Raw genomic sequence first — 17,009 nt, forward strand, 5'->3', positions numbered from 1 at the left:
TTTAGGCACTATATCAAAAGCTATAGCAAAATCTGCATCTACTGTAACCCCACTGTTCACCTTCCTATCTCTACATCATAAAAAGCAAGTAAATCTGAAATGATCTTTCCTTCAGAAAACATGCTGATTACTAATTATAATGCCATTATCTAGAATATAATCTTCATTGTGCCTCTTAAACCTTCAATTAATGTTCCCATTTCAGGAGTATAATTGCCCTTTTTAAATATCTGAAATCAGCTTTCCTGCAATTCACTGGTACTACATCAGATAAAAGTAAGTTTGAACAAATCATTCTTGGGCCTTTAATTCATTATGTCACTGTTCACTCAGCATTTCAGTTTTTTTGCCTATATGCACTCAAGGCAAAATAAAGGACAAGATCCAAGAAAGTGTGTAAATGCCAAACACACAGAAACTTGTAAGGGTATGCCTTTGCATGAGACTCCGAGTATCAAAGTTTGTTATATAGTTTCTGATAAATATTGACCGATTCCTCTCTCCAAATACAAATGATCCTATGTAGCCTCAAAAAGTGAACTGCTGTTGGCTCCTTTGCTATCCAATGCCTACTAGCCTCCCTCTGGGAGATTTATCAAAGTTTTTTTTTTCATTGAATTGAATTTTTTTTGTAGATAAACTTGTGAATTTGAATTATGCTTAGAAAAGCAAATATTTATTAAGCATATTTATTAAGCACAAAAAATGTGTAAAGCTTTAATGTAAAACATCGCCATCTAAAAGCAGCAGAGTTCATGTTGAAGTCAATGGGAGCTGTCAATTTTATTGTTTTTTTCAATGCGAGTTTTTATGTTAAACGTTTTTGACTCATTGAAAATGAAAAGAGTGAACTCGAGCTATTCAATTTTTTTTCACAATTTTTTAAGACGAGTGTTTATTTGCACTAGTAAAAACCTCTAACATTACACAAACTCGAATTTTGATGAATAAGCCCATAAAAAAAGAAATTCACCGGCACACAAGGCATGTGCAGTAGGGCAACCTTTTGAACTTTTTTTTTTTTTTAGACTTTCTCAAAAACTTGCAAGGATTTGTCCTGCTGCACTTGCCCTTTTGTGCCTGTGAATTTCTCATTTTGATATTAACCAAGATGTCCTAATCATCATTCATGTGTCTCGTAGATTTATTTCACTGTTCTATATTTGCAGGATATCAACTGGCAGAGCAAGAAAAACAAATTTTTTTTATTTTTTTTATTATAATGTTTTCTTTTATAACACTAATATTAATTGCCAATTTGGGTCACCTTGGCCATTTTTCAAAAACAAAGATGAAGCAGAACATTTAACTTGTACTGCCCTATAACTTTTATCTGTTTTAGCATTGATATTAACTAAGAATACCCATTTATTTTATCTATCCATGTCAGCTTGCATTTCCTCTTTATTCCCTACAACACAGAAGGTGAAATCCTCTCTCTAATGGTTCCTACCTGATTCAAGGACACTGTATGGATTTCTAGGTCCACCTCTGAGCAGAACCTGGCAGCCTTTCATTTCCCAACATATTATTTAGAGGCAGCCTCTCTCTGTAATCACAGTGGCCTGGTTTAGCTCCCTCCTCTCATTCGCTTGGTCTATCTCACAACAGTAATTGCCATGTCACAAGATCATCTCTTTCTTTTGCTTCTTCTTAATGCACAGAAAATGTCACTCAGTATTGTGTGGGGTCATTGTGAAGAAAAAGAACAAATAGTATTGATGGCAGACTGAGTGCAAGGTGTCTGAATATTTGTTCTCTTTAACTTGAAGCTGTCTGAAAAAGTTGGACTTCACAATATTACAGGGTGAGATCCCTGGATTATATATTACAAAGCAGGGAATGTCTAAGGATTATATCATGTTATTCCATTAATTTCTTATGACATTATTCTTAGTCTACTTGTCATGTGATATATATTCTATTGGGTTTAAATACTTAAAGAGATACTGACATCAGAAAATAACCTTTTTTTATTATCTATCATAACATTATCTTTGAATGATATTTATAATTTTGCCATAAAAGTATTTGCCTGATGCTTTTACATTACCTTTCTTACTACCCTGTTCCTCTATGAAGGGGCTGCCATATTTGTGCAGCAGAAGTCTGTTAGCATTAGAAACTCTAAAGCTCCCCATTGACGCGACGATTCTTCTTGGCGAACGACCGATTTTAAGGAAGACCAACCAATCCTTCGACATTATCGTGTGGTTAGTGGGATTCGAACGATCGTACCTCTTACGATTTTTCAGCCGACATCTGTCAGGAAATTGATCGGCCAGGTCAAAAAATCTTTTTCGGTCCCAGTGCAATCTATCTATGTTTGCAGGGCCAAGCAGGCAGCGCCCCTTTGTTTTCCTGGCAAATGGACTTTTAGTTGATGGTCAATTCGTACGATCGCTCTGAGAAAATCGAGGTCTCACGATGAGGATCGGATCTTTTAAAAATCTCAACATCTATGGCCAGCTTAACTGACAGGTTAAGAAGGGACAGTCAGGTTGACAAAAAAGTCAGGTTTAGGAACTTCAAGTAACTTACTTACAAAAGTATAACTATCAGCAAAAAATGATCAACATCACCTATAGGTACCTTTTCATTTAGATCAATATTTTGAGAAGAAAATTTTTAGTGTCATTATCACTTTAAGGTATGGAGATACAAATTACAAAAACACCCCTTATCCGAAAAATGTCCCGAGCATTCTGGATAACAGGTCCCAAAACTGTATATGTATAAGTAATAAAGACCATAGACTGTAAGCGTCACTGGGGCTGGGACAGGCACGGATTTGGGGCTAGGCCACTGGGTCCTAGAGATTTCTCAGACTATATATATCAAAATCCCAGGTTTAACCTACCACATGGGAAAACTTTCTTTTCCATCCAACTTTGCTACGAGCACTTTGACAATGAAAGAATTGTGGAATGCATATTCAGCAATGTAAAAATAAAGATGTATGTTTTGACCTGCTATGCGTTATTGTATGCAGGCTTGGTTACCTAATGTGTTCAATGAAACACTTGTGTTCATGAGTATTTGCATACTTGTGTGATTAAGGCACAAGTGAGAAGATAACCATGTGTCAAGTGAAAAGCTGGTTTTCTACCTGGGTATCCTTCTGGTTCTCCTCTACCCAGCTTTCACATGTATCTTGTGTTCTGTTTATGTCAGATCACCCCTCCCTCTGTCATGGCCTTTGGATGGTGGGTGGCTGATCTGAGAAATGTATTTTGATTGCTGTCCCAAATCTGCAGCCTCTCTCTCTCGTGTCTGTCTTATTGATTTCACTCCATACGACACGGCTTGTCGCTATGAATTTACATGTCATTCCCAGCCGCAAGCACTGCCAGGACTGTGTGCTCTTCTCTGTCCCCCTCCAATAAATACACACACACACACACACTTATGTCCATGTATAAATCAGTATGGAACAGGCATACAGTGGTGATCTGGGGGGTCTAAAGCACTATGGACAATATGCACTAAATGGGCTGCCAAATGAAAAGAGGAGGGAAGTGATAGTTGTTTGACAGCTATTTTCCCAACTGCTATAATCAGAAATAGATGTCATAACTCTGAACAGTCCACTGTCAAGCAAGACAAAATAAATGATACCATAGAGTAAACAAAGAAAGGCTCTGAGGTAAGGTCCTTGTGTTTTCTGTTAAAGAGACAGTGGAGGCTAGGTCACATACAAACCTTCATTTTTCCTCTTACAACTGGAAATGCAGTGATTTGGCAGTCTGGCAATGAGTAGGTTAATGCAGATAGCTCCCATGTTTGTGCGGCCTTGGCCATGCTGTATGTCACCTGTTTGGTTTTTTTTCACTCTGCTGACTGTAAGTGGCCGCAGGTGGCACAAGGAAGCTGATTGCCTATGACAGGGCCGGCTACAGCTGCCGACGCTGAGCATTATTTGCGGGCAGCACGCTGGCCGTCGGCATCACCGTAACACAGAGAAATAGGTGACCGTGAAAGGGAGAGGAGTGTGTGCAATGTGCCAGTCAGGGCCCCGTGGACTTGAAATAATTGGGGAAAAAGAGAAACGAAACAAGTGGATTTCGTGCTTACACTGATGCCCTGCGGACTGTACATCTGATTCGCTGTCAGAGTCTCACTGTATCCGCCTGTCTGACTGATAACATGGCGAAGGGTATCCACCTGAAAGGCAAAGCAAAACAATGGATGAGAAGATGTTACTGTGAGGAAAGGGTGGAGGCACAGCAATCAGTCTCATTTACTTTGTATACATAACAATATTGGCATAGGAAAGCATCACAACTAAAAATGGAAGCAGAAATGACAGAAAGAGAAGACTAAGCTGGACGGCACCGGAAAGCAAAATGGACCCACAGTAACATGGAGATGCAGAAAGAATTGGAGGAAAGAAGAAATGTGAAGAAAGACCAAATATAGAATGAACAACTACTGAAAATCCAAAGAAAAACAGAAAAACCTGACCGAATAGGAAATTAATACGAAAAGGGCAAAAGATGGATAAAATAAAATATGCAGTGACAAAGAAGCAAAGGGCACCAAAAAAAGTCTAAAATCCAGAACAAAACTATAGTTCTTGTTATATTGGTAGAATAAACATAAAATTCAGCAGTGCAGTAAAGCAGAGCAGCTCATCTACAACTAACTTTCACTGCCAAACATATATTCCATACCGACCAAACCTCAGGTAGTTTTATTCAAGTATGTCACTTCGTTCCCTAGTTGTTAGCGGGTAATTTGATTTTAGTAAACAACTTACTGGAGATTCCCTAGTTACATCAAAGCCCTTACAAGCTTTTATTCCGAAATAAAATTGCTGAACTCAGTTAAACGGCAAGCAGTGCGCCATTACTGACTGTAATCTGACTTCCGAATGAGACCTGATAGGGTGTTAAGAGGTCACCTTAGATGACCATGGACCTAATGCTGGACATACTGTATTGATTGAATGGGAAGAAGCTACAAAAACAGGTGTAATTTTAAACTAATTTTTAAGTGTTTCATGGGAAGTCCTGTCACCAGCACTAGTTTACCACCCTAGCGAATTTTCTCCTTGGTCCCTTGCTTTTGCTGCCTTTCCAAAAATACATGGACATTCTCTGCACTGTTAGATTCTGTTACATATATTAAACTCAATGCATTCTACATCATATTTGATATGGCAAACTACTGCAATTCATATATGAAACCAGGTAAAACAGTGTTTCTGGAAGCAATGAGCCTGTTTCAGTTTTTGTCCACCTCAGAAATGTATATTTAAACAAGAAGTAAATGTTTTCGTATTATCAGCAACTATATGGGCAATGGCACATGGAAAAATGGAAAGTGATCATGGGTATTTAGTAGTGCCACAGCCTTAATCATGCCCCTTCGATTAAAATTACATTTTATTGGGAGATATATATATATATATATATATATATATATATATATATATATATATATATATATATATATATATATATATATATATGCTATATATTCAGCACAGTGTCCCTCACCTTTGAGTGCAAAAGAAAATATTAAGGATAAAGAAGATATAAAATAATCATATATATCTCCTACCATTATTCCTAATAAATGCAAATTGTGAAATACCGATTAGGGCAGATCTATTATAATTGAACCATATAGAGCAGTGATCCCCAACCAGTAGCTCGCGAGCAACATGTTGCTCTCCAACCCCTTGGATGTTGCTCCCAGTGGCCTTAAAGCAGGTGCTAATTTTTCAATTCCAGGCTTGGAGGCAAGTTTTAGTTGCATAAAAACCAGGTGTACTTCCAAACAGAGTCTCAATATAGGTTGACAATCCACATAGGGGCTACTAAATGGCCAATCACAGCCCTTATTTTGGCACCCAGGAACATTTTTCATGCTAGTGCTGCTCCCCAACTACTTTTACTTCTGAATGTTGCTCACAGCTTCTAAAGGTTGGGGATCCCTGATATAGAGGTATTAAACGAATAAGTCAACATTAGTTAATCAAAGAGAACATGGTACCAACACCCAACCAACACCAATATAGCAATATAGCGCAAACAATGTTGTCATTGTAATTAAAATATATAAACAACTTTGTAAGTGTTTATATATCATTCGGAATCACACAAGGTAGAGTCCTGCGTGGGTCCATTTTTGGAACCAGTATCTGACCAGTATGCATAACCTGCAATCTGCAACCCGGACCCGCAGCCCCCATTCTTACCCACTTGGACCGGCTACACAACCCGCAAGTAGCTTATCCGCAACCCGCGACCCGCTGACCATCAAGAATCAAGAAGTGCTGTCATTGTAAACCAGAAGTGACATCATCGGAAGTATGCGTGATCAGAAAAAAGGAGTAAAAATGGCTATTGAGAAGACCCGCGGGCCGACCCGCAGAACCACCGACCCGTGTCTATACCCGCAACCCGCAGGGTACCGCAGGTTTTTGCGGGTAACCCGTGGGTACCCGACCCAATGTAGGACACATAACACAATGCACGCACAAATGCATGCACTCACACCCATACAACCAGGGAGAAGAAACAAGCAGAATATATTTTTCCCATTTGTTGCATTTTTTCAGCAGCTTTTAGCTGTGCACATGTACGGTTATACCATAATCTTGTGTACTGCACTCAATTGGTGATTGAGTGCCAGCTGGGAAGACACCCTTCACCTTCACCCTTTTTTGTTGACTGCAAAAGCCCAAAACATTGAAGCTGGCAGAAGAAACATATCATTCCACATTCATGAATTTCTTCAAGGACATCCAACAATGTCCACTATCAAACATTAAAACATTTACAGTTCAGCAATTCAGGAAGCAAAATCCTCATACACTCACAGATATACCAATACTTTATGTATTAATTTACACTGTCCTTTTCTCCTCTGGTTCAGCCATAGGCCAATTTATTAAAGGGGTCTATTTTAAAATTGTAGCTGAATACCTGTGCTAGCAATAACCTTGCATAATGGGAATAATGTTTCCACCTGTTCTCCATACCAATGGATGCAACTAAGATTGAGATGTTTTCCATACATCATGAAATGAGGCCAAATAATCTCGCCACCATCTGAAGGTCCCTACCTGTGACTGTACGTTGGCTCCAACCTGGGCACCTTGATAAGAATCCCCATTGAGAGACTGCACGCTCATGAACAAATCTCCAGAGTTTGACATGTTAAAAGAACTGGAGGAACCTGGAAAGGAAAGAATGAGGCACCGGAATCAAAGAAAGAAGGAAGCTCAAACCCTGGAGAGGAGGCCTGGCATGCACAGTTTAGGATGACACAGAAGAAAGTACTAGCAGAGGCCAATATGTTAGTATTGGACGTAAAAGGCAAATCGGGATGAGCAGGGATTCTACTGGTTATGGAAAGGAAAAGCAATGGATGAAAGAGACTGTTTTTAGTATTAGGAGGAGAAGTTTCTCTCAGATTGTTTATTCTGAGCTTTTGTTTAAGGATGGATTTGTTCACTGAATTTGCATCACAAACGAGGACCTCAGACCTGGTACTGCGGGCACCAGAGATGGAAATGCCAACAAGAATAACTGTGTGAGCAGTATATTGCCAAAACATTACACTGTGGAAAACCTTGCTCTAAATATCTAAAACAACCATTCTACAGTATATCTAGTACCTGTAACACCTGCCAAACAACAACATTACATAAAAAAAATACCCATACCCTGCAGTGCTGGTAACGTTTTGTAACTGAAGAAAAAGCTATCATTAAGCTTTATCTCGGCCATGGAACATTTAGATTTAAATGATATCACAGCATGCATTTAAATGAAAAGTCTGAGGGTAATTGAGAGAAATACGAGTAATAGGAATCTGCAGAAATTCTCTTTACTGCATGATTTGAGAAGAAAAATCCATTTACCCAGGAATGTACAGGTGAGCATGGGGCAAAATTCCAAAACAATGTTTAAACACAAGTGTCGTACCCTGCATCCATACAATACAAACATACAAATGCAAGATATTTATGAAATTAAGAAAATTTTGTTTAAACTAAGGACTAGTCACCCCATTGTGACACAATTTAAAGGTTTGTCAACTGCACAGAACCTAATTTATTTCTTGTGGTAATTACATTTTGGTACAACTGCAAAGCCCAAGACCTCAAAACAGACTCAATTTCTGTATAATTTATATAAGGAGAAACAGCCAGAAATTCAGATTTAATTATATTTTCAGTAGAGGACTTGGAATCAAAGCACAAAATCAACACTAGTAATAATGCCAACTAATTACAAAAACTTCTCCAGATCTCTGAAAAAATTGTTCCACTACAATATGGCTAAACTCTCTTCACTTATGGGCCTAGTTACTAATGCTCGAATTGATAAGATGTGTGTACATTTGTAAGAGTTTTTTTAACGATTTTTTTCAAAAGTGACCATTTTTTGTCTTATACTATACACAATTACTAATGCATTTTAAAAAAAAAAAAAAAAAAAAAATCCATTTGGACAATTGTCACCATACTACCAGAATTCTATTGAAATGTGATTTTTAAAATTTTGTGTGCCCAATGTTTAGCTCATAATATATGTATAATATATGTAATAATATATTGAAATGGAAGTGTTCAACACTGAAAAATTTTTTGATTTGAAATTAGAAAAAAAAGCAAAACAAATTTGTTTTACATGGCGACATCACAAGAAACACTTTAGAAAAAAAATCTGGAATGTTAACAAATAGGCCCTAGTGCAAAATTGGCAGCAGAAGTTAAAACAGAAAGGAGAAACACCTTGCAAAATAGATAAAATTAATGCAATGCATTAGGTAGCTATGTTGTCGTTCTCTTTGTAATTATACTGAAAATCATTGTGCAATTTAAACTACACACTAGCACGGAAAATTCTGCATAGATTCACAGATTCTGTTCAGATTCTACACAGTACACATTGTTTGCTCTATCCTGACATATTTTCCTTTATTTGGAAATATACAGGAGCTCCCCCTAAGGCAATATCACTGTGCCTTCAACAGTCTCTTGCAATAAACTGCCCTGTTGTATTTATTCTTGGTGAACTGAAACTTTAGAACATGCTGAACAAAATGTCTCAACATAAATTAAATGCTTACAACAGTATTCAATATATGTATCAACGTTTCTTTGAAGCAAAACCCCTACTTTCCAACTCTTCAGCTATTTACAGTTCCCAGTTTAGGGCACAGACTGAGATATGTTGCTATAGAAAACAACAATACTGCTTACAGTACTTGGTCAGTAGGTTCCAATATATAAAAACATTGATGCCTGGAAGAGCATTTGGGTAGGCATGGTAGAAGAGTTCGCTTCTCTTTCCAGCATAAAAAAACCATACCCTCCAAATACCAAAACTGCAGCATGGGAAAACAAGAATGGATGAAAATGTTGAACTTATACAAGAAACCAAAATGAAAACATAACTAACAAGTGAAGCCACAAAATATCCACAAAACTCAAATCAAAGTCACGTGCGCGTGTCACAGGGACCATGCTTACTAACCGAGGTTCTGCGGTGACAGGAACTGCATTTTGTTTTGTGGTTGAACTGCCCCACGCTCCGTCTGTTTGCTTCCTGGACGAAACACAACACAAAACCAGCAATTTCAAGGATATCAGCACCAACCTTTGTACAGGTGCAAGTTTAGCTAGTACACACTGTATATTTCCATTGAATGACCAAGTGGCCTCAAACAAAACTTAGTCATCAATGGATTTGAGGTAAAACTGAATAGAGGCAGGACTGCAGCTTTTAAACAAGCACTACAGAAATTATATCTTAAAATTTAATTGATTGCAAGGCTACATATGAGCAAAGAGGAGTGAAGAAGTAGTCTTTAGGTATAATTAAAACCAGATTTTTCAGTTTACCTAACAATTTTCATCCATGTTTTAATTACATTTTATACAATAAACCATATATTAGCTCATGAATTACTATTGCAGCATCCTCATAAGTGCTCATTGAGAAGTCCCATATACAGTATCCTGCTAATAAATACCAAATCATACTATATGGAAAGAGCCAGTCATTATTCCAAGAAGTGGGATCCACCTGACCCTCTGCGGTTTCTGACCTACAATCCTAGCAATCTCGCAAATGTTGAAGGACTTTTTTGAGTACTAGGCCTTGTAATTCAACAAATGCTGTGACCCTTGGATAAAAAAGGCTACAATTGAATTTGGAATAAACTGGTAATTGTATTGGAATAATATAACAAAATAAACTGCTGAATATAAATTGTTTAATCTTTTATTTAAAATCCATATTTTAAGCAGTAAAACAAAGTTATTTGCTTTCACGCTTACTTCCCTATAAGTGTGTAAGTGAGCTAAATATAATGAGCTCTGTATAAACAAGCCCCCTCTTTTTTAATCCCTTTGTTGTGATAATTTTGGCAGTTTTTAAGCAGGCATCAAATACACAGGGGGAATCTGTGCATTCATAATTATCAACTTTACAACCAAAACGTCAGAAACATGGAATAACTTTATTTTCTCTGCTTGCTCTGCTCCATGCATTAAAAACAAATGAAAAACATTACATAGAACAGTTTTTTTTAAACAAAAAAATGTTTTCCCTTGAGTGCAAATGTCAGAAGATCCAGGTTTTGGCATATACACCCATTTGCTAGCCTTGTCGGGTTAGTTGAAAAAACAAAAGTAAAAAAAAACCCACTATACTTGGACATGAAGAGACATAAATATATTTTTTCATGCATTATGGGGTATCCAGAAGGAAGAGGTATGGTTACATGGAAATACTGTACGGAAGTGCAGGAAGAATGTTGGGTGTTTTGCACAGAATCTAATTTTGTGCAAAACAGATTTACTAAACGGATACAGAACTCCCATCAATATTCTTTTGAATATTAAGAGCTCTCCTATATAAGAGTTGCTACACCTATATAATGTGTTATTGCTTGATAAATACAGGTATGGTCTCCATTATCTAGAATGCTTGAGACTGGAGGTTTTCTGGATAAGGGACCTTTCTGTAATTCGAATCATAAGTCAAGTCTGCTAAAAATCATTTAAACATGAAATAAACCAAATAGGATTGTTCTGCCATCAATATGGATTTGTGCAGTTTAGTTACCACCAAGTACAAGATACTGCTATATTATTAGAGAGAAAAAGGAAAATGGACTGTATGAGAGATGACTATCCCATAATTCAGAGTTTCTGGATAACAGATTTTTTCTAGTTATCTGGCCACTGGGGGGGGCACTCATCATATTGTAGCAATGAAATTAACACATTGCAGCAATTTTTGACATACCCGCTGATATGACACAAATTAGCTGATAAACCCATAGAGAATAAACCTGACATTTTACTAAATATTTATAGTGGAAATGATGTCTTTTTGGCAAAATTACATTTATTCCTGTTGATAAACCAACATGTTGTACGCAAATCTCAAATTTAGGATGCACTTACAAAAATGTTATTTATTAGGGTCTATATAGTAACATTCTAATATCTATTCTTTTTACAAATCAATTTTTTTCTCTTAAAATTAGTGGTTCTTCAAAAATGTTCTAAAACTCTAATAATTCAAGATTTATAAAGTTTTAAAAATTAAAAGCAGTCGAGATCCTATAAATACTGGACTTTTTTTTTTTTAGCTGTTTCCGACTTTTCTAGGTTTTCAGATTTTTTTTCACTAGTAATTGCCCAAAAAACTAAAAATTTTATAGAGGTTTTTGTATTTTTAAGAGCATTTTTCAGCTTTTTTTTCGATCATAAGTTTTGTATTTGGGATTTTAGAGAAATATAGTTTAATCGCAGTTTAAAAAATTCTGAAACCATTACAATTCAAATATTGATAAATGGGCCTCATTGTGTCAAGGATTTGGTCCCACTCAGGGGATCTTCTTTATAAGTGCCCTATAATTGCTTCCTACATCCGTAGTATGTGCTTTGACTTCTAGAGCAGCACCAGTATTTTGTTTTCGGTGTGCACTACAGGCGTATTGCAGATGAATGTGCCCTGGTGCCACGTGATTGTTCTATACCACAACCTACAAGAATCAAATGGGATACAATGAATGCAACAGATGGAGTGAGACTTCTTTTGCAATGGTTTGAGGACTATTTTTTAGATTGTAAGCTCTTTTGGGGTCTCTTTTTAACTCTTGTATCCGTTATTGGTTGACTTTGTTGGCATCTGTTCAATGTATACACCATGGACTATGTTGGTGCTTTAATAATAAGAGCCTATATACAAACGGTTCCTTCTGAATAGCCACATTATTGTAGTGCAAGACTCAAATTCCATAGATACTGATATGTGCTTATATACATTACAATATGCAATGAGGTTGATTGGTTCAGTGACTATGGCATGAGGAAGGGCATGTAATATTACAAACAGTCTAACATTTACACAAGTATATCCCAGTGAAGGCACTACATTTATCTGGAATTTAACCAGAACCCAAACTATCTAAACTCCTATCTGCCCTTTACTGTTGGTCCATGTCTACTAACCTACTGTGCATGCATGGTCACCAGTAGCAAGCTGGTAAAATAACACTGTAATCAGGGAGTAAATGGTAAAATAATGCATTAATATGAATTAATATGATGAATACTTGTTCCCAGCAAGCAGAGTGCTATTATAAGATCTTGACCCTCAATTCCTGAAGAATCCAATTTTTTCTTATAAACAGTACTGGCTTTTTTGCTAGGATCAATCATGACATTTATTTTCTAACTACACAGTTACAGATATTGAAATAACTGTAACCGGTTCACTGCACAGAGTGTTGCAATGACTATACATGGTGCTTTGTGGATTGATTCAGGGAAGCCATGCTTAGCAAGCTGCAGGACAGTACCATGAGTCAAGATGGCGTGCAGATGTACTGGGCCGATCTAAACTCACATGTTTTGCGTGCTACTTAGTAGCCATAGTTTAGAAAGCAGTATATGTGTACAGAAAAAAAATGAACTATTTAAAATAGGCACATGATTTGTTTATAGCATCACAATACTGCCCAACCTTTTAAGTTTACATTAAAAAGGCTTTACTGCAATGCCTGCATCTCTTTAAGTTTGCGTATGGAAATGATTATCTTCTACTTTCGTTTGGTGAGTGTGGAGCATATAATAAACACACCAAATGAAACAAACAAAAAAAGAGTTGTGTTATAGACACAGCTTGCACTACTTTACACACCTGAACCTATTCTATAAACAGATAAAAATGAGAAGGAAAATAATGCCCAGAAAATACAAAATAAAATGTTATTTTTCTTATAGGTCATTAAAAAAAAATTAAAAAGAAAATGGAGCAACGCACACAAACCCTAATTATTTTATTTAATGGTTCAATCTCATGACATTAGTGACAATACCAAGACAATACCAAGACTATGCCAGTTTGGTGTAGAAGCTGATATTATATTCTCTTCATACTAAACTATAATTTCAGGTCTCTCTATCCAAATAAACTCCCCAAGCACTCACTCTCGTCCCTAGTCCTTAACCCCTTAAGCCCTCCTCTACTTTGGCACATAAAGAGCTATGGTAGCGTGCCTGAACACTGACGTTTCATAGATTTATGATGGAACAGAATAAAAAACCGTGTATGGAATTTATTATGGAAAACCATCTTTTTGCAGATGTCTTTATGCGTACGTGGCAGGGAGTAATATTTGTGGCTGCCATTCATTTACTATGGCTACACATAAGAAATTCAGGAAAAGAATAGCAGTTTCACTATATAAACCCATCTGACATCAGGGAAGACTTTATATTGCAAGGAGGCAGAATAAAAACATAATAGCATGTTTCCTTGTGTCATTTCTCTTCACGCTTTTTGGCCTTTCTGACACCTCCTAAGGTTGAATAATGTACCAGCATGTTTTCTGCTATTTCTCGGTATGTTGCCATTTTCTAAAGATTACAAAGCGCAAGCTGCTGAAATAGAATGACTTGAACTAAAAACCAGAGGGAACCCTGCTGATTAGCACAGGAGTAGATCCCTTAAATATTTCAATCAACATCTCTTGAAATATGTAATGCTTGCTAACATGAAGAATATAAACGCTGGTTAAATGGGTAACTAGACACTGACTTTTCCATTATGGGCCATGCCCTTATATTTGTCAAGCCCTTTTCACCAACAGTCTAGCCCAATTCTGTCTTGATATAGCAAGGATGAAGAACATAAAATAATTTTTACCTCCATATAAGCTAGTACAAACATATTAATATTTAAATTATATATACACACAAGGACAATTAAAAATATGTCAAACGGAATAAGTAGCCTTTTAAAGGCAATATCCTTATGGTCTGTAATGGAGAAATGATGTAAGATTTTAAGACACTAGGTACGGTTACCTGCCAGGTGAAAAGGCCATAGCGTTCTGGAAGCCTGTAAAGACCATCTACTTGACATTTTAGGTTTATTGTATGATTACTATTACTCCCATGTCATTTAGATTCAACTTAGCAAACAGCATAAGAAACAGATCAATGCCATTTGCCCATTCAATTGTTAAGTGTAAAGGTCAAAATATCACCATGGCCAACAAAACAGTGTTTTTTCTAACTTTACCAAACAGGTGCCACAATGCTTGTCTTTGCAGCTATTAAAAGAAAAGCCTCATTAACTGGTCATAAATGGAAGGTGACAGATGACACTGCTGCAAGAGACAAACAGCGGGATAGCCCACCTTGCAAATATGCAGAGATGAAATGTTCTGAGTACACAATGAGCTATGCCCTTGCACTTTGCTGTTTATCCAAAAAAAAAATAAAATAAAAAAAAAAATAAAGTGTAGGGTATATTTTCCTTTGCCAGTTATAACCAATACAGACAAACAGGAATAAACATCATGACAACACATTTTAAATAAACAAACATGGGGAATCTAATAAAAAAAAAGGGGTCAAAGAAAAAACAAAAAAAGAGGAAAAGACGTGAAACAAAAAAATAAAATACTGAGCTGAAAGGGAAGAGAGATGAGAAGAAAGAGAGCTAAAGAGGGAGAATACAACTGAGTGGAGAATTCTAGAACAAGAAAAGTGAGCCATAGAAAAATGGCAGAAAAATGGATCAGCACACAGGGAGCATTAGCAGAGAAAGCTCAGAGTAGAAAGAAAGAAAAGAAAAACGCAAAAACCAAAAAAAAAAAAAAAAAACATAAACTAACCAGCAGAACTGGGAGTTGAGGGCGAATTGGCTTGACTTCCGTGAACTGACACATTGGTAGCATTCACGGCCGTTTTGGCAGCATAAATATTGGCTTCCTCTTGAAATTTACCTATGTTCTTCTTATAGCGGATTCGCTTATTTCCAAACCAGTTTGATACCTGTGGTGAGTCCAAGAAAAGCAACAAGTTAATTAAAAGCATTTCAGAACAACTGGCGGAGAAGCCGTGTCCTGTATGATTACATTACACAGAACACAATGCGAGTATGGCTATATAATACATGGGAAAAGATACCTCCTTTTTTACATGAGCATATTCAGTTGGAGTTGTAGTAAAAAGTTGCATAAACACTATCTGAACTGCAAAAATAAATGTATATGTTATTTATTCCTCTGGTACCATTTCCCAACTCGCCCTATGATGAATTATTTGCTTAAAATGTAGTCTGTGTGAGATGGCCTTCCCATAATTAGCAGATATCTGGATAACGCGTTTCTGGAAAAAGGATCCTATACCTTTATATAGCAGGGCGAGTTCAAACAGAAGAGAGTGTATTGCCCTGGCCCCCCAAACCACAGGGGACCCTTGGTGTAAAATGTTGCTGAAATCTCTTATGTAGGATTTTCAATATAAATCGGTGCAACTGGGATGCTGGATACTGTATTTAACTAGTGTGATGCAGGTGGGACATCCCCGCCTTCCTTGAGGATCACAAAAGGAACACTATCATCACTTTTACTATAATTGCAATATAATGCCATTTTAGTGCCACTATAAAACTTTTTTGTACAGGGGCTGCCTTATATCAAAGTACTGGTTGTTAGTGTACAGAGGAAACGTCTAAGCTAAGTAGAGATGCAGCAAAGTGATCAATGATGAAACCCATGTCTCTGGCAATACATTTATAGGCGTTTGGCATTCTTAATTTTCACTTTCCATACAACTTTTTGTTTCTCACTGTGTGGCCAATTATTTCCTACTATGATACAAGCTAACCGACTGTGAATTTAATATTAGTCTAGAGTTATCAGCAGAACTTTCCATTGCTGTCAGTGACAAATAACACACGGAGCTGGTAACAGCATATACTAAAAATCGACACTACCTGCGACTGTAACTTTTCTGTCAGCAACATAGATTCAAGCAACAAAAAGTGATGCAATGATGATTACTCCTATACCTGTGACACTGTGATGGCGCACTTCTTGGCTAGTTCCTCTTTGGCCTCCTCGCTAGGGTATGGGTTGCTGAGGTGGGAATAGAAATACTCGTTCAAAATTTCTGTCGCTTGCTTGTTGAAATTTCTTCTTTTTCGCCTGCAAATGACATAAAGGTCACCTTTATCACTTTGGGGGCTTACATAAATGAATCATTTATTACCAATAGCCGCCAAAGTTTCATTATGCATAAGAGTGCCACCTTAATGACATAAAAATATCTATAAAGGAATGGCTGCAGTTGATGAACTTTTGAGTATATTTTTAAAATACAATCTAATTTAATTTATAGCATTTTATTGATCTCGGTAACTTTTGTCAAAGTTTTAAAAAAAGTTAGACTAGCCACAGGAGAAATCTGGGCTGCAAATAATTCCCATTGGACTTTGTGTGCATTCCTTGGCCCCATGTTGTCTTAGTGTTTTTGTGTTTCATTTCCATTATGCTTTAGCCTTCGAGAGTACACCCATACACAACCCTCTATATTGTTCACACCAACTGAACAAGCAAATAAGTACAAACTGCATTTTATATAGTTATTCAGAATATGGGCACAAAAATGCACCAAGAAGGATCAGGCCTTTAAAGAACACTGCTTAAAGGAATGGTGCATGTTTCCCACAAGT

The 17,009-nt window shown here is 36.8% G+C and overlaps 1 protein-coding gene across 6 annotated transcripts in view; it reads right to left on the reverse strand.

Moving 5' to 3' along the window:
- Positions 1–17,009, reverse strand: part of pbx1.L (pre-B-cell leukemia homeobox 1 L homeolog) — a 94,192-nt gene that overhangs the window by 4,278 nt on the left and 72,905 nt on the right. The window contains exons 5-9 of one of the 6 annotated variants that reach the window (XM_018258629.2): positions 16,347–16,482; positions 15,277–15,325; positions 9,498–9,569; positions 7,076–7,188; positions 4,075–4,164 (exon numbers count right to left, since the gene is read on the reverse strand). In XM_018258629.2, coding sequence (XP_018114118.1) covers positions 4,075–4,164; positions 7,076–7,188; positions 9,498–9,569; positions 15,277–15,325; positions 16,347–16,482 — 460 coding nt within the window. Of the gene's footprint in view, positions 1–4,074; positions 4,165–7,075; positions 7,189–9,497; positions 9,570–15,165; positions 15,326–16,346; positions 16,483–17,009 lie in introns of all 6 variants that reach the window. The other 5 variants (XM_018258627.2, XM_018258633.2, XM_018258628.2 and 2 more) reach the window with 5 other exon arrangements.

The sequence above is a fragment of the Xenopus laevis genome, chromosome 4L, assembly GCF_017654675.1.
Source record: "Xenopus laevis strain J_2021 chromosome 4L, Xenopus_laevis_v10.1, whole genome shotgun sequence".
Lineage (NCBI taxonomy): Eukaryota > Metazoa > Chordata > Amphibia > Anura > Pipidae > Xenopus > Xenopus laevis.